General features: G+C 35.1%; 3 protein-coding genes and 1 long non-coding RNA gene across 5 annotated transcripts; 2 read left to right on the top strand and 2 right to left on the bottom strand.

Moving 5' to 3' along the window:
• Positions 1 to 3,771: 3,771 nt before the first annotated feature.
• On the bottom strand, positions 3,772 to 7,328 carry LOC133668968 (probable E3 ubiquitin-protein ligase LUL4). The gene is made up of 3 exons (XM_062088982.1): positions 6,626 to 7,328; positions 4,356 to 4,872; positions 3,772 to 4,240 (listed from the first exon to the last, which is right to left on the bottom strand). Exons 1-3 carry the CDS (start codon positions 7,243 to 7,245, stop codon positions 4,121 to 4,123), a joined length of 1,257 nt encoding a protein of 418 aa, XP_061944966.1. The 5' UTR covers positions 7,246 to 7,328; the 3' UTR covers positions 3,772 to 4,120.
• A 4,524-nt stretch (positions 7,329 to 11,852) lies between these two features.
• LOC133669437 (uncharacterized) lies at positions 11,853 to 15,600 on the top strand. Of its 2 annotated transcripts, none has more exons than XM_062089569.1 (4): positions 11,853 to 12,012; positions 12,696 to 13,019; positions 13,967 to 14,066; positions 15,090 to 15,600. In XM_062089569.1, exons 2-4 carry the CDS (start codon positions 12,837 to 12,839, stop codon positions 15,344 to 15,346), a joined length of 540 nt encoding a protein of 179 aa, XP_061945553.1. In that variant the 5' UTR covers positions 11,853 to 12,012; positions 12,696 to 12,836; the 3' UTR covers positions 15,347 to 15,600. The 2 variants fall into 2 exon arrangements, with proteins under 2 accessions (XP_061945553.1, XP_061945551.1); XM_062089567.1 differs by having other exon boundaries at positions 12,801 to 13,019.
• A 1,249-nt stretch (positions 15,601 to 16,849) lies between these two features.
• LOC133669492 (probable serine/threonine-protein kinase PBL7) lies at positions 16,850 to 19,411 on the top strand. The gene is made up of 6 exons (XM_062089657.1): positions 16,850 to 17,245; positions 17,432 to 17,683; positions 17,993 to 18,368; positions 18,716 to 18,848; positions 18,975 to 19,064; positions 19,158 to 19,411. Exons 1-6 carry the CDS (start codon positions 16,951 to 16,953, stop codon positions 19,317 to 19,319), a joined length of 1,308 nt encoding a protein of 435 aa, XP_061945641.1. The 5' UTR covers positions 16,850 to 16,950; the 3' UTR covers positions 19,320 to 19,411.
• On the bottom strand, positions 19,386 to 22,601 carry LOC133669493 (uncharacterized). The gene is made up of 2 exons (XR_009833901.1): positions 22,008 to 22,601; positions 19,386 to 21,838 (listed from the first exon to the last, which is right to left on the bottom strand). It is a non-coding gene; the product is annotated as an uncharacterized LOC133669493 (long non-coding RNA).
• Between the last annotated feature and the right edge of the window lie 1,767 nt (positions 22,602 to 24,368).

A 24,368-nucleotide genomic window follows, 5' to 3' on the forward strand; every position in this document is an offset into this window, starting at 1 on the left:
AGAAATAATTCAAAAAAGCGTTTAAATGTTTAAAATAAAGACCAAAATTGTAAGGATAATGTATTAAAACGGATAGATTCAACGACTTTGAATAGATTAATGAACATAGGCGGACTAATTAATCCAAGTTCAAGTCGAGTGCACACTTATATTTTTAATTCAAATTAAACCCACATTACTCAGGTCTTTTTTTTTTTATTTAAGAAACTGAATATCTTACAAGTTTAATTTTTAATTTTCAAAACATCACTATATAAACTACTTAAAAAATTTATAATATTTTAATATGAGATTACAGCTTAATTTTTAGTATGAAAATTTTGCTAATCAAAAGTATTTTTAAATTAATTTCTCATTTACTCGATTTTACGTATATTAATTTTTTACATTAAAAAATTGATGTTAGAGAACATTTTCCAACGGGTCTTAACTAAAAAATTGAGTGAAGTTCACTTATGATCTGATATTAATTATACTCATTAACCACGCCATAACAAATTTTCCAACATATCAAATTTTGATGTTATTTGAAAAAATATTAAATTAATTAATGTTTTTTTAGTATTTTTCAATAGTTTTGATGTTTTTATTTAAAAAATAAAAAATAAATGTAAAATAGATAATTTAGATTTATTTTTAACGGAAAAAAACCTTTTAAAAAGCACTTGAACAATACAAAACACGTATTAAATCCAGTGAGAACAAACTTCTGTTAGACGCAGGGCACATCAATTAATTCCGATCAAGTGTTCCAAAAAGAAGAAAATAATAGCAATATTTTAGGAATGAAAATTCCAAAAGAAGAAAGAAATCATTAAAAGTTCGATCAAGTAATGACTAGATCGAGTCCTCTCTTTTCAAACGAGTGTACACACTTGAAAGAAAGAAAGAAGGCGATGGCAAGAAAGAAAAGAATACCAAGATAGATTCTGTTCTAGTACAGAGAAAGATATTGTTTTTCATCACTTTTCCTTCATGGGTGTGGTGGCTTTGTCCTCTGAAGCATCCATGCGAATGAGGCAGGGATGAAGCAAGGTACACCAGACATTTACATGAAATTATTTACTTGCGACAAGAGACACTTAATTAGACATGGCATTCAAAATACTGCAGCTGACATGAAAGTTGATGGTCCAATGCATGCAGATTCAAGCTCCATGGAAAAAGCGTATGGTCATTGATTCTCCCTTCATCTTTAGACACTATTCAACATCGAAGGCTCCACTTTTGTCCCCCTCCTTTTGTCATACAAACCATGATGTTCTCCATGCTTTAGACATCTCAAAGTACTTTCACCTCATATGATAACTTGTAATGCAAATATTCCAATCTCTCTCTCTCTCTCTCTCTATCTCTGTGTGTGTGTGTGTGTGTCTGAGAGGCAGCAGGAGGAGAGAGTTCAGCCCTGATAACGGCTCTTTTCAGACTGTTATCTTCAAATAATAATCTGGGACATTAACTAATACTTTTGGACGAAGATTTTATCTTCTTCAATTTCTTTTTAAAAAGCTTATAGCAAGAAAAGTGCAAGGTTCTCTCTCCTTACAGAATGAATATTGTAAAAGAAAAGCATGCTAATTCTTTCATATATATAAACTAGCGATTAATTTGGACAATTTTAAGATGAGAGTTGAACCACCTTGTAATCTCAGTACTGTATGGTACTGTAACCATACCATTATAGTAATAATATTAGAACTTATATATAGTTTGGTTGCTAATTGTAAAGTTTATAACCATACAATATATATATATAGACACACACACACATCCACAATTAGTAGTCTCCACCATCTCATGTGAGAAAATCCTTTAGCATGCATCTATATAAATATCTAAAGGAATTTGATTTTTATGATTTGATGTTAGGCATTGATGTTTATGTACCTAGTAGAATTGGAAAGTTGGTGCCTTTGAACTTTTAAGAGTTGTGAATTGTGATTAGGAGTTTGATTATTGTTGTTTTTTAAAATGTTTTTTATTTAAAAATATATTAAAATAATATTTTTTTAATTTTTTAAAATTATTTTTAATATTAGTGCATTAAAATGATTTAAAAATACTAAAAAATATTAATTTTTTTTAAAAATAAAAACATTTTAAATTTTTTCAAAAACGTTTTTGAAATGTAAAAACAAACTATAAAAAAAAATATTTATAGTTTGTTTAATATAATAAAAACAATTTGATATAATAAAAAATATTCAAACTATAAAGTATTATTTGATACTGTGAAACCTTTTTATTTAATTTTCTACTTATTTCAGATTTAAAATTAAAATATATAGAAGCTAGCTTGATATGATTTAGTTGACTTGACCAGTTCAAAAACAACTCAACTAACCAGTAAAAAAATATAAATGAATAAAATTGACAGAAAAAGTCTCATAATTACTCAATTTATTATTTAGTATAGATTTAAAACTAAACCATGTATGAATTGTTTTGACGTGACCTAGTTAACTTGATCGATTCAAAAATAATTTTGACAATTGATAAAAAAATAAAAATAAAAAATTAAAAAAAAAAGAATTGAAAAGAAAAAAGGTAAATGGGAACAAAGGGGTGTTAAATTGGAAAACAAACCCTGATTATATGAATAATAAAGCTCCATTAAAGTTTCCAAATCTTTTAATAAAGTGGGATAATAAATTAACTTGAATTATATTATAAATAATGACAAAAAATTAAAATTTAGTTGGATTTTAAGAGTAGTGAATTATTATTTTTTAATCAATGTTCTATTTTACTTTTATACCTTATTACAGGATATCAGTTAAACTTATTCGATACATCCAAAGTATTATTCAATATCCAGTTGATATTACAATAGTTAAAAGAAAATAAATAACTTGTAGGAAATAAATAAATAAAGAACATGTAGAAGTTAATCTTATTAAATTTAAAATTATTTTTGATACCAGCGCATCAAAATAATCGGGGAACACAAAAAAATATTAATTTAAAATAAAAAAATAAAAAAAATATTTTTTTAAAAACAAAAAAAATAAACAGTGCTAAATTGATGACATACACACAGCTTCTGCTTGTGAAAGTAATATTTTAAATATATTACATTTTATGGGCTTCACTGCATGGATTAACACCCAACAAAACTGAGATAGTGGAACACAGTCCAATGTAATTGAAGAAAAGCCCAAAACATTGCCCAGGCCCGACAAAACCGACTGTAGTCAGAGAGAGTTAAGGCCTCATATGATGAATTAGTATCCGAGTTAAGAAATTTAGATATTATAATGTTATGATATTATCAAGTATTACTATTTATTACTAATATAAAAAATACATGTACATACACACACGTAATGATAAAACTATATATTATATTCTATTAAATTTAAAAGTTATAAATACTCTGATATAAATATATATCTCAAATTCATGTTTCAATTTGACTTCGATAATATATATACCTTATTAATTACTTATTAGGTAAGATAATTATACCTTATTAGTCACTCATTAGGGAATATAATTAACTTGAGAAATACCATGAAAATAAAAGAGAGTTATCGTTTTAATGAAAAATAATTGTCAAAAATTAAGTTTTTTTTTTTTTTTTTTTGCTGACACCAGGATGTGTATAAGAACAGTGAGGCACAAGCGACTTCCTCATCTAGCCCCGTGGAGAAAATTACCAGAACACTTGAAAGCATTGTGGATGTGTGAAGGAGAGCATACAGTAATTAGCAAAAAAGAATTTATCCTTCTTGTGAAAGTAAACACATTACAATCTGTTAAGGGAAAAAATTTGACAATGCTCGTTTCTTTATTAAAAATGTATCAAATTTATACAGAAAAAGGAAAAAAAGTATATCAACCTTTCATTGTATAAAGAAAATTGCCATCTCACAAACCCTAAGGCAGCTCTAGTGTACAAAATCAGTGCTTCAATTCTTCATAAACATTTTCAGCAATCCTCATTCAATGGTGTGGTGGTTATTTACTCAGGATGAGCTATAAAGAAACAGGAAAGAGTACAGGTCAAAAGGAATATTGCTATGCAAAAAAAGACAAGGGTAAGATTTCATTTAGACAAATAAATAGAGAACAATGATAGGAAATAGCCACTCTGGAAATCTTGCATGAACTGAAATGGTTAAGAAGAACTCCCACAATTGTTAACCTTGATCTCCATAAGTTCCTGGATGGGTTGGCGACATATAGGACACGTATCTGATCGAGACATCAACTCCTTCGCACATCCGCTGCACAAGCACTGCCAATAAAGAAATTTGTTGTTTATTTGATGCAGTAGCAGATGCAAGAAGGGTGGTGCATGGCAAGAAAGTGTCAGAATTGGCAAATAAATAGGTAAAGTCCAGCATACTCACCATATGTCGACAAGGTAAAACGGCTGTATCCTTTGGCTCACTCATGCAAATAACACATTCTGTTCCTGAATCAATCCCATCAAAGCCTGCACTGTCGGAATTGGCAATGCCATAGATCTCTCGCAACTCATAACGAATCCCATCAATCCATAAGATTTGCTTGACTACTTTTACTTGAAAATGGCCTTCGTTTTTTTTCTCCAAGACAGCTTCAGTTATTTGTGTATGAGTAGACATGGTAGGCAGAGGCTTGTCGGGCTCTTGGCTCGTAGAAGTAGAGAGAGAGGGTGAGCTTGCTTCAGCAAAGATAACAAGCGGGAAAATATCTTCCTCGGGTGAGGGCTTCGATAGCTGATCCAACTCAAAAAATCCAAGGTCAATGCCAGTTCCTGACGGCTGAGAGAATTTTTTACCCACTCCTTTCTCAAAGGGGATTTTCCTTGGCATATAGATTTCAGGGTATACTGGCATAAATGTACAATTGTGTCCTTCCTTTCCAAAATAAAATATGGTGATGCTGCCATTGAAAAGAAAAAGAAATGTCACATATTGTAAAATTTTCTCATCAAAGCTCAAACATCCGTCAAACTATTACCATAACCATCCAAAGCAAGTTTTTTCTTGAACTCCACAGGTAAGCATAAAAATGAGTGCATTCCAAAGCTTGCAACATATTGTAAAAGGCAACTTGAAAATCATAAATTAGATCTTCATCATTAATGGCCTTAAACCAAGAATTTCAAATGAAAATTTCTCTTGTAGCAGTCACTTGTACTGGTATAATAGCAGTCACTGTCAAAAGAACTTGGAGGGATAATAAAAGAGCTTTAGTGAAAGAACCACGAGTCCCATCCACACCACCAAGGAAAGTGCTCTTCAACTCCTCCAATCCCCTACTAGATTTGTACCTGAAAGGGGTGCAGAAATGTATTTGAGCACCCTCAAAGTTAAGTTCCATTTTCACAAATTAAGCTGCCACTTCAACATGGTTCCAACTAAAAAACCTAAACAATGAATGGTTAAATACCCAAAAATCAAATCGTACGTGAACCAAGGCAGCTGCTCTTACTTTCAACACCTCCAAATCATCAACTAGAATAGTACTTGAAGGCACAGATCTGTATTTGAGCGCTGAGAATGGTGATCCACCTTTTCAGATTAAAGTCATTGCTTCAAGTTGGATGCGATGAAAAACTTAACATCAATCATCACTTACAGTGCCCTAAATGAAAACAAACGCTTTACAGGAAGTTATTTCATAATCTACTACAGATGCCAGTCCAGCCAACACCATTCCACAGTAGCAACCTCAATACCAATTTCCACCCCCATCACAAAAAAGCTAGCAGGCTCACAATCATCCATCCAACCATTTCCAAAAGTTTATTAACATGACTAGCATGCCCACTTTTATCATATGATGAATACAAGCTCTATCACAATTTCCAAAGGATCATTGCCAAAAGTATATTAACATGACTAGCATGCCACTTTTATCATATGATGAATACAAGCTCTATCACAATTGCCAAAGGATCATTGCCAAATCGCCTCTATACTTACCACAGCCGATTGCAAAGAAGGAACTACTACCAACACAAATTAAAATAAACTAAATTCCATCCACCAATCTAAAACCAACCAAAAAGAAAATCCTTATCCCTTTAATATGAAAATGATAACTAAAGAGGACTGATGTTTTGTTTCAACCAGGAAACCAATAATAGCCTGCAACTTTATAAACCACGATAATTCTCCTAATGTAATTCATATTTCAATGATGGTAAACTTAGACAAAATAAGTTACTCTAATTGATATCGTTATCCTATAATCTTTTCAAATTATTCAGCTTTTCAATTGTGAATCCCTCCCAAAATTGAATCACCTATCTTCCCAATGGAGGTTCTTGATCATGATACAGAGCAATTAATCTGTACACATACTGATTCACCCATCCATGCTTTCAACATAAAGTCAAGGAAGGATTTTATATTCTAAGGCTCTTACAGAATAGTTTCAACTCAATTTACCACAAAATTCAACAGTAGAATTTTTGAATGTCACAACACCAAACAACAGAAATTCTAAATCTTTCCAGCACCAATTCCCTCTAGATTACAATAATTCTCAATTCCCCATCATAAATTATTCAAATTCACACTTCAAATCACAAGCAACAACCCCCCTCCCCCCCACTCCACATAAAAAAACAAAATTTTAATCCTACCCACAAACACTAGCATCATTAAGAAAGTAATTTGAATAGTACCTGCCATCAACAACAGCATCAAAAGTGAAGGAAACCAAGTGACAATCCAAATTATTCTCATCAGCAACAACTTTAATACTAGCCTTGTTCACATTCACAACATTCTTGATTGTCTTTGCGTGATTATGGTCAACATAACGTGGCTGCTGCACAAGTCCTGAATTATGAGGCTTCACCTGTGGTGGTGGTATTTGTGGGCCCATGAAACCAGGTTGATGATAATTATACGGGGCCCACCCATTATTGTTGAAAGGAAGAGGAGGCTGGGGAGGAGGAGGAGGATGGTGATGGTAACTAAAAGAATCGTAAGCAGAAGTTGTGGGAATCATAGGAGGAGTAGTATATGGTGCATTTGCTGCAAAATAATAACTTTGTGGCCCTTGTAGTCGCGGTGATGGTGATGATGATGATGGCTGTATAGTATTTGTATAAAAATTATTACTAGATGGTATCGAACTGCTTTGCGAGGGAAGGTTATTAGTATTGTTGGTGGAGAAAGAGGGTTGTTGAATTGGGGTGGTTGTGGAGGAAGGCAGGGAATGGTCTGGTTGGTTTTGACGGTGGTGGAGATGGTTGTTCTGGGGGTGGTTTCTTCCATGTCTACTTGAGGAGGAACCCATCTTTGAACTGGTTTTGTTCCAAGTTTTCTTATGGAGACTTTCTGCTTTGGTTTTGATGGGTCTGGGTAAACTACATTAGTTGGCGGAAGATCTACGTACGTACTGTTCATATTTTAATACTTAATAATATTTTTTTATATATATTTTTTAAATTACTTGAATCATATTAAATTTAATATAATTGCTAATTTTGATGATATTTTTTTTTATTGAAGGCATTTAATAAAAAATTTTATATGCTTTGGACAAAAAAAATCAATGCCGGCGCCTGCTGATAGAGAAGATAATTAATATTTAATGTGATTAGTATTATTTTCTTTTATTTGACTTGGAAGGCAATAAATAAATCTTGGTTGACTGGGAAAGCTCAGTGGAGAGAAGAAGGCAAGAAGGGTCCTAATTAAAGATAACATTAAATCCACACACGCCATTGGTGAAAGAAACCTCCATATGATATTATTATTATTAATTTGATGCAAATGAGTTTTGCTTTTTTGTTAGAAACTCGCAATCACACACGTATATACAAAGAAATTCCGATCTCCCATTGAATTTTATTTATATAATATAAATATGTATTTGATTTTTTTTAAAATTAGCACAATAAATATAAAATTTAATACAACAACACCAATCTCAAGGTCCAACTCTGGAGTCGGGGTTGAACAGCTCCCGAGTTGGGATATCGAGCCAGCAAGTTTGGTCAAAAAAGCTATACAAGCAGGATCATAATTTTAAAACTCGGCTCAACCCAATAGGTTGAACTGGGATCCGGCTAACCCAGGACTGGAACCAGACCGGATTTGTGAAAAAATAAGAGATGTAAAAACCATGACAAATCTGACGGGTTGACCTAGTAAGACTCGGTCAAAAATCCGGTTGCAATTTATTAATTAATTTTTTTATCAAACTGATATAGTTTTAATTAAAAAAAGATTGATCCAGTAATCCAATCTTGAGCCGAGTTGATTATTGGACCAGGTTTAAAAACACGGAGCAGGACAAGCAAGATAAAATTTATGGTGCTATCAAACGCAGCGTTTCATCATCTTCGAATTCGTTTAAACGAACGACACATTCTAACGCGCCTTTACCGATCTTCAAGCCTTTCACAACCGAGTAGATTAACGTCGGGAAATAATGGCAGGATGAAGCCCACACGACGCGTTTCCAAAAACAGGATCCTTCCTCTGTTGATTCTCTTCTCTCTTACGGTGTTGTTTCCATGGTCACCTTGTTAGCTCTAATATTGTTCATGGTGTGCTTTTTAAAAAGCATTAATTAGTTTATTAAAAAGAACACCGTGAAGAAGTGCAGAGCTGACAAAGCAACAATGACAATCGCCATCAACGGTGTCACCCCCTCGTAGTCATACTACCGTCTCCGGCCACTCGTATTGTAGTTTTTAGAAACGACACCTTATGGATTTTTAAGAGAATCAAAGAGAGGAGGGATCCAGTGCTTGAATGTGTAAGAATCCAGGTTGTGTAGAAAGGAAGAGGAGAGGGGGGAACACTACTGTAAAATTGGAAAAAAATAAAGGAAATGGTGATGAAAATCTTCCATATGTAATTTCTGACGTGAACAACAATGAAATAATAAAAAATAATAGAAATTTTATTTGGCAATTCTGTCGGTATTTTTAACGTTTCAACTTGTTAATGAAATTTTCATTGATAATTTCAAAAGAAATTAAAACATGAAAGCCCTCCCCTCCAATTTCTTCTTCTTCTTCTTTGATGATTTCATTTCAAACCCCATTTCTTCAAATATTTAATAGCCCCATCTAAAATCCAGCCACCCAACTTGTCAGCGATGACACAACCTCCCTCCCCTCATTCGATTTCTTGTTAAGCTTTCCTCCACCAGATAAAGAACCGCATCTATTTTTGTTGTAGCACCCGTTTAAATTTAAAGTTAATTTATTAAAATTTTTTTGTAGAATTTGTAGCTTGCATGTTGATTTAAGTGTTTTACCTGTTTAATGATAATAATTTTATTGTATTAATGTATAATTTGTATTTTAGAGTTTGTTTTGGATGGAATTTACTTAATCCGTCACATTCCAGTGATTTGTATTTCTTTCTCCTTTTATGATCTGTAGGAAGCTGCCCATTGAACTTGGGTCGGTTGTGTTTGCTGTGGACACAGACCTGAAGATCCTTTAGCTTTGAAAATGCAGAATTTTCCCATTTTTTTTAAAATAAAATAGAAACATCGATGAAAATGCTGTGCTGACGAAATAGAAAATCTGGTCGAGAGAAGTTTTCAATGATGGTGTTCTATCGTTTATTCTATTAGCATTAAAAATGCTGATTGAATCTTCATGCCTACGGAATATTTCTTTGGTATTTACTAATTATTTTTCTAGTTTATAAAAGGGTGGAAGGTGGTGATGTAAGGGATGAGGTTATCCATGCCATCTCTGTCATCTCCAAACCGTGTTACCATGAATGTTTCTCCGTGTATCCTTTAATGCATCATTGATTATTTTGTCGAGGTGCATCTTAATATGGTAAGAGCTCTGTTTTGGCAAAATTTTATGGAGCAGGGAGCTCTACAGGAGCTTCCTTTCAGTTTCTGTCTTCTACATTCCGTGTGCAAATTGCCTATAATTGTCTTTGTTGAAATTCGATCCTTTGCAAACCATATGTTGCATGCATATATCTGGATTGTTCAAACTCTGTCATGTCTTGCTGAAATTCTGTCCAGATGCTCCCCTCTGTGCCCTGTATCTCTGTAGTTGGCTCGAAGATGCCCAACACAGTATCCCTGTTAAACCATGTTCACTGTTTTTTTTTTTTTAAATTAGCACAGTGATGTAAAAATTTTGGTATAATAACACAATTTACCTCCTCATGTAGATAAAACTATCATGTTCTTAATCAAATGTACGGTTAAAATATAGAAAAACATATATTAAAAAAACATAACAAATATGAGAATATAGGACTTCATCCAATTATCTCTGCAGGTCCATTAGCAGTGAAAAGATGCTGTAAAAACCACAGCCAGGTTGCCTTGGAATTGACTCCTGTAGCACAACTGCCATTGCAAGTGAGTAGAAATTGTCATTAGCATCCCTTGCGACTACACTGAGTATTTGACCATCATAACATCCTTTTAGAAAAGCTCCATCTATGCTAGAGATCTACGTACAAGCAAGAAAGCCTTGCATTTGTCCTGCAAAGCCAATGAACACTCTCAAAAACAGGATTCAAGCCTGGTGCTGGTTGGATAGCCTCATTCTTAACATAACTCCCACGGTTGGTCTCTAACTCTGAGTGTGCATTGTCCCACAGCCTGCCATATTGTTTCTTGTGATCTCCAACAATTCTTCTAGAGCCACCCTTCTTGCCCTATACGCAGTAGACATGAAAGCCCTACTTAAAAATCCCTGCTGATATCCCTTATAAAGGCCTCTAACTTCCAGTTCTTATCATCTCTAAAAGGCTTTACATGGTTCTGGTCTGACCATTCCCCTCCACATTTCTGTTCTTGAAATGCTAGCCACAATTATGTTTTCTCCTATATGTTCTAACCTGGAATGTCTCCTACCAAACTTTGCAGCATGAATCCTCCAGCCACACCTCTCTTTATATTTAGCAGTAACTCTATCCTTGTCATCCGTCAAGCATCTAAACACCTAAAAACCTTCTTAATACTTCCCTAAATAATCTCTGTTGGCAAAACTGAGACCATGCTTAAAGTATGGATTGGACATGTCCTTCTCAGTATTAAACTCTTCAATTTTTCATCTCCAAATTCATATGGAGATTCTAATTTCTTACTTTTCCAATATCATACCCATCATCATCATCATCCGCTTCATTCAATGCTTCCTTGACATTCTGTCTTGGGATTCTAGGCTTGTTATGACCACTGGTTTTGTTAGATTCATCATGGACAATTTAACTTGCACATCAAAATATTTCCACATCCTCAGAGGATTCATCAATGAATCTTTCCACCTCAATCTCTTCTTCATTCTCCTCATTATCATATTTCTCCTCATCAGCCTCATTCCCTTCATTCTCTTAACAGTCCTTATCATTATCAACTACATTAACATCTGGCCTATCAACCTCAAATTCATCAAAACCATTATCATCACTATCTATATATTCATTTCCATCTGCATGGTAATCAACTTCATTAATTGCATCAGCAACTATATTGTCAGCTGCATTTTCTCCATGACCAGCCATGATAGCACCTCCCAGCGAAGCTAACACCCTCACAATGTATTACCTAACTCTGTTGTCAAGGATAAACTATTTCCTACTTGTGTCTGTGTGTGTCATTCTGCATCCAAATTAGGGTAGGTAGAAAATTAAAACATGTTCTTAATCAGATCTTCAATTATTATTTCCAATTTGGTCCACTGTCCACCATTTTTAAATTATAGCAGATGTTTTTGGGAAAAAAATGTTAAACTGTCCTTAACCTAGTGATGTTTTATCGTATAAAATATGCATCCTAAATGCAATTTATTAATGGATTTAAAACATGGTACAACCAAGAAATTCCAATAGGTGAGAGACCCAAATGAATAAATGTTTAGTTTAAGGACCAAATATAAGGTTTCCCTACTTTCAAATAACCTGTAACCAATGACAAAACAGAGTCGCCTCTTCCCCACTTTTAACTGTCTCTGTCCCTCTCTCTCTCTCTCTCTCTCTCTGTCGTAGGAGCTGCCTAATTGAATCGGAAAAACAGAAACAAGAATACAAAGGCTGAGGCCAATTCATCTTCCATCAAAACAAGGTAACCCAAACTCAAAAACCTTTTTTTTTTTTTTTCTTGTTTTCACTGTCATTAGGATTGCATTTTTGACTTATCAAGAGATGTAAAGATTAAACTTTACTATCAAAATGAGCAAAATACAGAAAACCTAGTTGCTGTTATCATCATCTGCATTCATTTCGATCTTCCTTTTGTTCCTTTGAAGCGAATTTTAGTCTCTAATTAGTAATTGAATTCAATGTGGACTGAGATATGGATATAGAATTATATTATTTCTCATGGTTTCAAGTTGTGGGTTTTGCTGGATATATAATGTTGTTTCTAAATTCCCATTTGGTGAAATTTAATTCGTTGCAATATGAAAACATATTAATCTGTCAAGTAGGAAACTTTAACATGAAAAAAACATAAATTTTCAATTTTTAAGGAAGAAGTAGTTTGAGTTGTAACTTGTAATTCCTCCACCTTGATTAACTAGATGTGATTTTTGCGTTTAGTGTGAATTTGAACTTTGAAGTTAACGTTGTGGTTATTTTTACGAGAATCAGCCCCGCTGTTAATGATGGGTTGGTGATTAAAATGCTACTTATATCTATAGTTTGTACAGTCTTGCTAATTTTATGATTTGATCTTCTAACCCTTTTTTTTTTATCTAAGAATGAAATAAGATGTGAGATTATAATTATAATTTTGTCAACATGTAGAATGTGAATGTGGGAATGTGCAAGTATAAGGAACCGAGAAGTTGAATGAAGACACTCGTACTTGTTTTGTAATGTGTTCCTTTGATTTTTATTTGGGTTTTGTAGCTGGTTGGATAGTGAAAAATCACTAGACAAGGTAAAATGGGAGATTCCGGGGATAGTGTGAAGCAAGAGAAGAAAGTGGTATTTGTAACTGTAGGAACTACATTGTTTGATGCTCTAGTGAGAACAGTGGATACTAAGGAAGTCAAACAAGAGTTATTAAGAAAAGGGTATACCGACCTTGTTATTCAAATGGGTCGAGGATCCTACACTCCTACTAAGGTATTCTCTCTTATAGTTCATTCCCTTTTCACTCTTGCATTTGTCCTTCTTGGTTTGATCAGATGTTGAGTTTTTGATTCTTGTGGGTGAGGAAAGGAGTTTTATAGAGATGTCTTGTCATAAATATGTTGGATAATTGGCTCTAACCTAACTCTTATATCAGCTCCTCTCTTCTTGAGATAACTGATGCAGACAAAAGCTAAAGACAACAACAAACAAAGAAAGAATACAAGAATTTTAATAAGCGAAAGGGACTATAGATGTGAACCCCAAGTTCGCAGGTTTTATTTTCTCTATAATAACAATCCTCAAGTCCCCCTTCTTTAAGAGGTTTACAAAGCCTTAAATAGATCAGAAACCCAACTTCAACTAGGAAACAAAATAAAAATTCAAAATTACAAAGGAAAGAAGCATGAAATCCAAAAATAATAAGGAAAATCACAAAAACTGCCAAAACCGGGGTCTCAGGGCGAGATTTTCAAAATCTAAAGATCCGATGGTCAGAGTACTGATTTTTTGGCTACTCTAAGGAAAACAGTCTCCGAAAATTCCTGTAAAAATTTGAACGCGATTCAATGATCGAATCAAAAGTTATGGCTTTTTTGAGTTGTTATTCTGGTCTGGCATTATCAAACCTCCTCTTGGGCCTTGAGCTATCTCATTGCTCTATAAATGTATATGCTTGGCCCTCCACGTAATCTATCTAGGACAGATCCTCATCTAGTTGTAGCAGATCCACACATGACTACTCAGAATCACCCGTTATCGCAAACCCAACTACATCTTCCTTTAGTGAAGGCTTATAATTTGGGTTTTTAAGATTCTTAGTAGGTTGGGTTTTTGGGGACTATTGGGTCTTTCCTTTTCCACTTGATTCTTTCCTTGGACATATTACTCTTCAAATTCATGCTTTCTTCACATTTCTTATAAGTTCCTTTTAAATGCAGTGTGATGGAGAACATGGATCTCTGGCTGTTGATTACTTCACTTTTTCTCCAAGCATTGCAGACCATCTGAGATCAGCATCTCTTGTCATCAGCCATGCAGGTAAGCTATTAGTTATCTCTGATATTCGGTGGATGTCAGGGTTATATTCCACTTTATTACTACTATATTATTCACACCTAAGCTAACACAAACTATTATATTTTACCATGACAGAAAATGTTGGTAAAATGTACCTTTTTTTAGCAATTGAGGATTACCTGGCAGCGAAATGCTGGTGGGGTTAAGCCAGGTTCTGTTCTAGTATACAGCACCATAGGCTAGGACTTGAAAGTATTAGACAATTGTTGAAATAATGTGAATTAGTAAACATGGGGAAACATCATTTTCAGTACCTCTCTGGAGGAAAATTACAGATTTCATCATTAGAAGCAAGATTATCTTGTGCCCCTATACAATTTCTATAAAGGAGAATCATCAACACAGAAAGTTTCATTATTCAAAATAAGGTAGACACCTTGTGCTCCTTGTACTTGTTTTATAGCCCATAAGGATTTCTATTCCTGCCCTTTTGTGTCCACAAAACTGGTAAACTGGTCAAAGTCATTTTACTGCTTTATTCTTTTCTGTAATGATGCAGATCATTGAGAGAGTTGCCGATATAATGTGGTTCACGAAATAATTCAGGCTCTCTGTTATTTGATAAATGTAGCCTATCACGTGCCTGCGAGTATTTAGGAGAATGCTTAATTTCTCTAAATTAAAGATAAATTTTACTAATTTGGTTGCTGAATGTCAACTGGAACTTTTCAGATTAACTATTAATCTGGTGATTGTGATGTTGCACTGCGGCTTTTTCAGTTTTTACTTGGAAAGGTCTAGAGAATCTGTACTTTTTACATGAAAGAAAGGAAGAGTTGGGAGGGGATGGAGGGGGACAATTTTTAGCTGGTCAAAGCTATAGGATGTCTTGATATGCAATGATGTCTTCATAATTTAGTGAAATCTATCTCAAGGTAAAATCTTTGAGATAAAAAAAAAGTCGGGTATCTATGTGCTACCACAGTGATAAGCACTTAATTTGGATGCTGGAGTGGTCTTTAACTGGTTCTATCTGTTGGGCAGGGTCTGGGAGCATATTTGAAACTCTGCAGCTTGGTAAACCTCTAATTGTAGTGGTAAATGAAGATTTGATGGACAATCATCAAAGTGAACTTGCAGAAGAACTAGCAGAGAGGAAGCATTTATATTGTGCTCATCCTCAAACGCTTCATCAGACAATTTCTGATATGAATGTGGAGTCCCTCCTTCCGTACTCATCAGGTGATGCCACACCGGTTGCCAAGCTTATGAACACGTTTCTTGGTTTCCCAGATGATTGATGAAACTGGAAAATCTTGTAACTGAAGTGGATAACTGTAACCATGCACCCGCCAATAGAAGCATTGCCAGGCTATTGAGTTGCCTGTTTTGGCTAGGCATAAAGCATTGTCGTAGGACATGTCTAGCTTTCCTACAAAAATGGGGATCCGGTTGGTTTTGCTTACAAGTTAATGTACTGATATTTACTTTCATGTCACATTGTATAACAGTTTTGTTTAATGGAATGGCAAACATGTGGAAATTTATACGGCTATTCAATTGGAAGAGGTAGGATGATTAATGCTAAGATTTTGCATGGAAATTCTGTATATATTGATGGCCAGTTTGCCAACCAAAGGTTCCATTTTGCAAACGTAAGCTGGTATCTTTAGCTAGCAGTTGACGACACCATTGACATTGATCAATGCCAGAGCCCTTGACGTAAGAAGATGGCAACTTGGTGGTTTAGGTAGGTGAGAATATCATGCTGGATCTGAAATTTGAATGACTTTTCTGATAGAGGTAACATGAGATGGCATTGTAGTTTAGCACTTCGGACCTGGTCCCAACTTGAATTTATTTCTTTCCTTAAACCAAAGGCTTGCAGTTTTGTACCAAATTGTGATTGCCTCATGACCTGTGTGATTTACAGATGAGCATTCGCAGCTCTTAATTATCTCTATCTCATAGATTGGAGGGTCCCTGTTTCGGAGACAAGGAAGAAAAAGGGACAAAGGCCCAGCCCATACAGATAGTGATGTCCTGCCATAGCTGGGGTTGGGAGGGCAGGTCTTGCTGTCTTTCTCAATGCTCAAGTGGGGGAGGTGGAGCAAAATTTTAGGTACAAGGAAAATTTATGACACCAATTTAACTAAGGTGAAGAAGAGTCCAATGGTCTCATCCACTATAGTAGTAGAAAATGAGCTGTGTTCTAGTATCATTAAAAATCAAAATATTTGGCAGGGAAAATTGACTCTTGAGAGGGATCGGATAAAGGATGTGATTTTAGCTTCACTGACCGGCAATCTTCCTGTAAATTAAAAATATTTTACATATGGGCTATGGCCTATGGCTGTTTGAATTTTGATCACGGGGTACTTCTGGTTTCCCTGAATTCAATGCAACAGATGATTCTATGATCACAATTCTTGGAATAATCCTGCAAGACAGCCTCAACCATAATAAGGAATTTTTGACCTATGTGGTAACTTAGCCTTGTGGAAATTGCATGCCTAAGGTTATGACAAAATTTGGTTTATGCCATTGCTTAAGTAATCGGCATTATCAGCTCCAACTAGGGATAGAAGTCAAACATATGTATTGATTGAGCTAATGAGTATAGATGTGAAAATGGTGCAAAAGGTTCCAAGCTTTTTCTGCTACAATATTGACAATGACTTCTCCTTAGAAAATACAAAAGAAGGGACGAATGAAGTACACAAAAGACCTTCAGTACTCACGAGCAAGAGAGGGATAGATAGTGGAATTCTCTGTCAGCCTAGGCAACGTGACCTCCTAGGAAGGGAAACTTAACCCTCTCTTATACATTCTTGCACCACACATTATCATTAACATCTCTCTCTCTCTCTCTCTCTCTCATTTTTCTTTCTTGCTCTTTGTGCTCATGGAACCTAGCACCACTGGTGAACCTGCAAAGTCACATGGAAACCATACCAATAAGCATCATAGCTTGCATTCTCAACTCCATGATCACCATCATGGCATCCTCTCTTCCACCTCTATCCTTATAATCATTATATCAGCTATTTCTGTTGTTCTAGTTCTCACAATCTTTCTTATTATAGCAATGCTTAGAAGACTCAAATCTTCTAAGAATAGAGGCAGTTGCAGAGACTTGAGCAGTTGCAACACTAGCAAGTTCGTTGCTCATACCACCATAAGCTTCACTTCAAGCCCAGGTAATTGCTCCATGTCAAAGTTCTTCCTATGATTTTTATTCATTTTGATTTTCATTGTGTTTGGAAAGTAAATTTCCAACATCTAATCTTCAAGACCATTTTATTTATCTCTTATCATCTTAAAATGTGAATTACCTGGTTCATGCATATTTTCTCTTGTGCTGTGTATGTTTGGAAACATGGCAGATGTTAACGGTACTGGATGTCTATATGGAAGCAATTTGGGTCATAAGCCTCCAAGTAAACACAAAGGAGTCCAAGTTTTCACATACAAAGAGCTTGAGATTGCCACAAACAAATTCAGCGCATCAAATGTGATAGGGAATGGAGGGTATGGAGTGGTGTATAGAGGTACTCTAAGTGATGGGACTGTGGCTGCAATTAAGATGCTCCATAGAGAAGGGAAGCAAGGAGAGCGGGCATTCAGGGTAGAGGCAAGTGACTTCATTTATTAACTCTTGGCCCCATCTGGCCTCTCTTCTTGGTCTGTTATCTTCCTGTTTCCCCAATCTCTATATTTGCCATTAAAGTTTAATGACCTAAGAGGCTTAAAGTCAAAACTTCAAATGCTCAAATGGGGTTGCAAAGTCAATAAGAATTTAAGAGAAAAGTTGCTTGTAGAACTTGAAATACATGCATAAATATTTCTATCTATCAAGGTACCTACTCATATGTATTGAATGCTACCAAAACTTGCACATGGGGTGTGATACATTGTGCCATTTTCTATCTCCATATTGCAGGTAGATTTGCTAAGCAGGTTGCACTCACCATACCTGGTGGAACTACTTGGTTATTGTGCTGACCAAAACCATAGGCTCCTAATATTTGAATATATGCATAATGGTAGTCTTCAACACCATCTCCATCACAAGCAATATCGACCTTTGGAATGGGGGACACGATTGAGGATAGCCCTTGGTTGTGCTAGGGCCCTGGAGTTCCTTCATGAGCATACTATCCCAGCAGTTATCCATCGTGACTTCAAGTGTAGTAACATTTTACTAGACCAAGATTTTAGGGCTAAGGTTTCTGATTTCGGATTGGCTAAGATGGGTTCGGACAGGATCAACGGTCAGAATTCGACTCGTGTTCTGGGGACCACTGGTTATCTAGCACCAGAGTGAGTGATCCATCATCTGTCCCGCATCTCATTTTTAATGAAAAAACAATACCAATGCAATGTCAATTGTCATATAAGATTGCACATGGGCAATGAAATTTCCCATAAGGCAGCATGTCATTTTCTTCATCTTCTGACTGTTATGGAAAGCAAAAGGTCATGCTCAAAAGACAATTTTACATTAGGTTTTTAATTAGTTTCACTGCCAAGTTTATTGATACCACATATCTTGGGATAGCATCAAATGATTTCATCAACCAACAAGTTAGAAATTGTACTTGAAAGTAATTAGTTGGTTCTGAAGCTCCTTGTGTAATTAATGCTTGATTATTTTCTGTCATGTTTAGGTATGCTTCAACTGGCAAGCTTACCACAAAATCAGATGTATACAGCTACGGAGTTGTTCTTTTACAGATCTTAACTGGTCGTATACCGATTGATACCAAGCGGCCCTCCGGTGAACATGTTCTTGTCTCCTGGGTTAGTTCACCAACCATTTATCCACTGTAAAAAATGCACTAGCTAGCTATGATAGATAAGTAGTAAGGACTTTCCAAGTTTGTTAGCTACAAATTCCTGAGTTCCTGTTATTATATGAATTCGCAGGCTCTTCCACGGCTAACTAACAGAGATAAGGTAATGGAAATGGTTGATCCAGCATTGCAAGGCCAGTATTTAATGAAGGATTTGATTCAGGTTGCCTCCTAGTTCTAATCCTTTCAGCATCTTGACGTATCCCTAAAGCTAAAACTTCCAACTAAATCGGTGAACGCTGTTGTTTTCTCACAGGTAGCTGCTATTGCAGCAGTGTGCGTGCAACCAGAAGCAGATTATCGGCCTTTAATGACAGATGTTGTTCAGTCACTCGTCCCTCTGGTCAAGAACCTCTCTTCTGTATCTTCCACTGGTTCCTCTAGATTTATGAATCAGTCAAGTCCAAGGCCTATGTAGATTTTACTGTAATAAAGACTAATAAAAGGAACTCCTACCACTTGTATCAAAAATCAAAGCTTTGAATTTGGAAATTGATGTTTTGTTTGGCATTTTTAAAGTCACCAATAGGCACGTGAGATTCAAACCGAATATGGTTTCAGACCTCATATTATAGGCACCCTAAACTCCAGTTTTCAGCTTAAAGATCTTTGTCTCTATCGAAATCTAAGAAAGCACTGACTTTTCACGCTTGGGTTGAAAGCGGACAGATGTGAAGAAATTCCGTAAATCAGCTCTTTGTTGTGCTCGAATCTCCAAGCGCAGGCAAGTCAGCTAGCGGGAAATGAAAGCTAGAGTATAGGATTTGCTTTGTGATATCCCAACGGGAAGTTGAGAGGGTAGGTAAGAAAGAGAGATGGGGATATCAGACAGCAGTGAAGCAGACTGGTATATGGGTTTCAGTGAGCCAACGATGCGGCCCCAGGTCAGTCCGCCCTGGAAGGAAGTAACTGAAAGGCCCTGGAAAACTTCGAAGCTTATGGGGCCTCCTCTTGGTTGCCATTCCATCGCTGGAGTTTGAATAGATTAGTGGGGGAATAGGATGCTCTACAGTGATGACCCCAGCTGCTGAAGCAGTTGATCCACTCAGATCGTTTGATTTCATGCTGACCAGGCAATGAGAATTAAGGAGGTTAGTGATAGGACTAGTTTCCGCTTATGCGGGTGCTGTAGCTAATACACGAGTACGAGACGAAGCCAGTAAGAGCTGAAAGCGAATTCCACTGGGGGGAGCAAATTCCACTCCTTCCCTTCCAGTTGCAGTCCCAAGGGAGAGTCGAATCTTCTTTTTATTAGCCTTCGGCTTCTTAGCCTGCTTTCTTAACTCTATACCTCTACTTCTCCCCAAGGCCTTTGGTCGCTTTGCTTTTCACCTTCAGCTTCTTTCCCGGTCTCAGAGCCTAGTCTTTTAGCCCTGGTTTGCTCATCTCCCTTTACTACTACTCTTGCAGTTCCTCGTGGACCAGACAAGGCAATATATCATACAGATTATAGTGAATAAGGGAGTCTTCGAAAGTAGACATTATGCACTTAGTTAAACCATAATCTCAGCGAAGGCCCCTCTGGATCCAACTTTCTGGATCAAACTAGTGATAGAAAAGAACAAGGAAAAGAAGCAACATGTCATTTGGCAGTGTGTTAACATCATTATCTTTTTGTTCAAATTCAAAGCAATGAATCTTCGGGTAAAGTGTCGTATTTGCGTGACAATATGGTGCATTACAAATCGGGTAATGGAGAATAACTGCTCTCTCTAGCTAGGTATATAGGTTACAAAAAGAAAGTTGACATGGGAAACAATAGCTAGTGAAAGAAAGAGGGGGGTCCAAAGCGTGAGAAATTACAAGTGAGAATTGTAAATGCAGCCTCCAAAAAGGAGGTTTCAGATAGAACAAAATTGGGTGTGGCACCACCAATACAACTCCCATGTGAGTGTATTAAATGGAAGCAAAAGGGGCATGATCTTGAAGAGAAAGACTCGAAGGGTCGGAAGCTGCCTAGAAACATGGCAAATACATATACAGTTGCACATTACCATTGTATGATAATGTTAATGAGCTTCAACTTATTCATAAAGCTAGCAGTAAAGTTCAATGTTACAGATAGTCCATCATTGTCGCTTATGAAAAATGCAAAACAGATTCAACTTGTGCATAGATTTTACCTCTCAAGTCATTGTCCCCGACACAATCCAAAATTGTACTGTGTTTTGAGCAATTGACCCTTCCATCTATCAAGATAGAATGTCTTACGGTTATCAATGAACTAATCATCACATCCAGATTTGCTTCACCTAATATGGGTAGGTCCATGCGAAAAAAGTAACTTCAGAAACTACTTCCTCTCTTTTATCCTCTATACAAATCAAGTAAAACCTTCACGCTCTCCAATATGTAAGACAACGTGCTTGCAGCGGTGTTGAGATGGAAAGGCACCCTTAATTTACATCAATCAACATTTTTCAGGACAACCAAAACTGTATCAGGAGGCCTTGAAAGCAGAAACTAACAATATTCTCCTGATAAAAACTCGAATACAAAACTTGCCAGTTTTTTGTGCCCAATCTGCGGGTATCATTCAAGGGAACTTGTTACATGAACATTTCATCTGTGGTCATTTTGCAGCATAAAAAAGAGAAGGAAATTAAATACTGCATTGCATTTTTCTTTTGGAGAGTGGAAGTCAGTTGTCAACCGGCACAGAATCATTCTAATTCTATGAAATCTAGATGTATACAGATGAAGTTGCACTTTAACCTCAAGAACTTATTCTAATCCCCAGATCAAAATCACAAGTTAGAAAAAAGTTGGTTAGGAATGTTAACCTTCAACAACACTTGACATGGAGAATAAGGAAGACTCATGTGTTATGTTTTCTTGATGCTCATAACCCTTAATGTTGCAAATTCCTGAAGTACTACTCCAACACCAAAAGAAGCAGCACAAGTTGATGCCAATGGAGAAGGCGAAACCTTTACACTGCTTTGACAAAAAAAAAAAATAAAAAAAAAATTAACTTCATCACGAAAAGCCACTTCAATATCAAAAAGACCAATCCCATGTTAGAAAACTGTTAAGCTAATGGCTTAACAAGGAAATAAATGAAAGAAATAGAAAAGATGAGAACAGAGAAAGAAGAGAAATGTACTGTTGTTTTATTACTTGCTTTTCACAAAATGCATGTTACATCATTAGACTAACTCCCTCCCTTGACTTCCAACTAATCTCAATTGACTAACTAATTGAGCTTAACCATTTTAATTGGATGAATCACGTGCTGCTTGCTCTTCAACCACTCAACAATGGTTACAACGGCTGCCATTGCTGCTACTGCTTTCTTCCTTCTTTCCATCATGTGCAACTTCTGATTATAACATGTGTATAGAATATGCATAATGTAACAATACCTCTCCCTTGAAGTGATTCTTGGCCTCAAGAATCTATGCAGAATTCTAGAAATTGCATTTGAATCTTCTCTAGTTCTTCCCATGTTACATCTTTAGGAAATGAATTTGATCATTGAATCAATCCTACTACGTACCACATCCTTGTTATCTTTCTTCGTAAACTTTCTGTCTAATTAAGATCTCCTTCATCCACCACTAATAATGTAGATCAGACAACAACTGCATCTCCAACCTTTTTCTTTAATAAAGAAACATGAAAAATAGGATGCATCGAACTACCATTATAAGCCACAACTCCAATCCTTTTAATGATTTGATAAGGACTATAATATGCAAACATGATTATATACATGTTCTCTTAATGACCCTGTAGCTCCCACTACAATCCTCTTTTTATACCTTACAATTTTGTCTTCATATGTATAGTTTGAATATTTATTAGCATCAATATTCTTATTAGTGACAATATCATGTAATGACAAATCAATGTATTATAGATGAATTATACTAATCTTTTTAAAAATTAAACATATTTAATATAATTAAAAAATAATTGATATATATACCTTATATATATGTATTATCTTATATGTATAGTTTTATTTTTTTAAAATAATATTATGAGATAATTACTTGTTAGAAGAGTTTATGAGAATAAGTACGTATGATCAGCTCAAGAATTGGCAATTGGCAAGATGAGTTTATGAGATAATTACTTGTTAGAAGAGATCACACATATCACTCACTTCTAACACCCAAATGGGCCAAATCACTCACATCTAAAGTGAAATTCACAAGAATTGCTTCAAGGGTTAAGCTGTGCATAATTGTGGTATAAAAATACTTTTCAAAAGTGTTTTTTTTTTATTTGAAAATAAATTTAAATGATATTTTTAGAATTTTTTATTTTTAACACCAATCTATCAAAATAATAAAAAATACTAGAAAATAAATTAATTTAATACTTTTTTCAAGTGATTGTATTTTGAAAACACACCGAAAAATAAATAAATTACTGCACTCTGTAATACTTTTTAAAGTTTTGACACAATGATTGAAAATTTGGAATTAAAGATAAGCCTGGTTATTTGAAAAAGAAAAAAAAAAGTTTGATCACTAAATTTTTTAGTATTAAGGATGTATTTGATATTGTGATACAAAATATTTTTTTTATATCAGCGCAAAATATTTCATTAAAATATACTAAAAAAATATAAATTTAATATTTTTTCAAGTTAAAAATATTTTAAAATGTAATTAAATATAATATCAAAAAAATACTAATTATGAACAAATTAGTTGGTTGCACACAAATATGAGGCAGCACAACCGATCACCCTCAGTTATGAATGATAAGTGTTTATAATCTCCATGATTAGAACGTTAGATAGACCGAAATTTATCTGGGATTGTGGTAGCGGTTGTGATTTAAAGTGTTTTTTGTTTAAAAATATATTAAAATAATATTTTTTTATTTTTTAAAAATTATTTTTGAAATCAGCACATCAATCAAAAATATCTAAAAATATATATAAAAAATAACTTTTAACAAAAATAAAAAAAATTAAAAATTATAATTTTAACCACGTTTTCAAATATAAAACTAGCTAAGATCCAACCATATCTGACCAGGTAGCTGCAGGCTGAAGCTCTCGAGGGCTTCGATGATAACTTCAGTCGTTCGTGATAACAGAGGGAGATGCTCAGCACTTGGCCAATTGACAGTAATATAATATTGAACGAGGGCCATGCATAGTGAGGAGCGCAGAATCCTTTGTCGTTTCATTGCCCAAAAAGTATTTTAGTTCGGTCAAGTAAAAGGAGCAGGAAGTTTCTAATTTAAGCTCTTAATGCAGGCCAGCAAAGATGCTAAAAAGGGAAGGAAAATTGTAAAAACCAAAGAGGATAGGAGTCGTTCCTCTCAAAATCCAAAATCTCCTTAATAAAAGCAGAAAGAAACAGTGTCCAACGAGGAACTTGCGAGTTCTGGTGCAATGAATTCTGTGACCAATCCATTCATCAATCTCCCGTGAGCATCTCCCCACTTCATGAAAACAATTAGACCGTTTAGAATCAATTCTTTATTTGAAAGTTCAAAGTTG

This window comes from Populus nigra, chromosome 12 (assembly GCF_951802175.1).
Source record: "Populus nigra chromosome 12, ddPopNigr1.1, whole genome shotgun sequence".
NCBI classification, from domain to species: domain Eukaryota; kingdom Viridiplantae; phylum Streptophyta; class Magnoliopsida; order Malpighiales; family Salicaceae; genus Populus; species Populus nigra.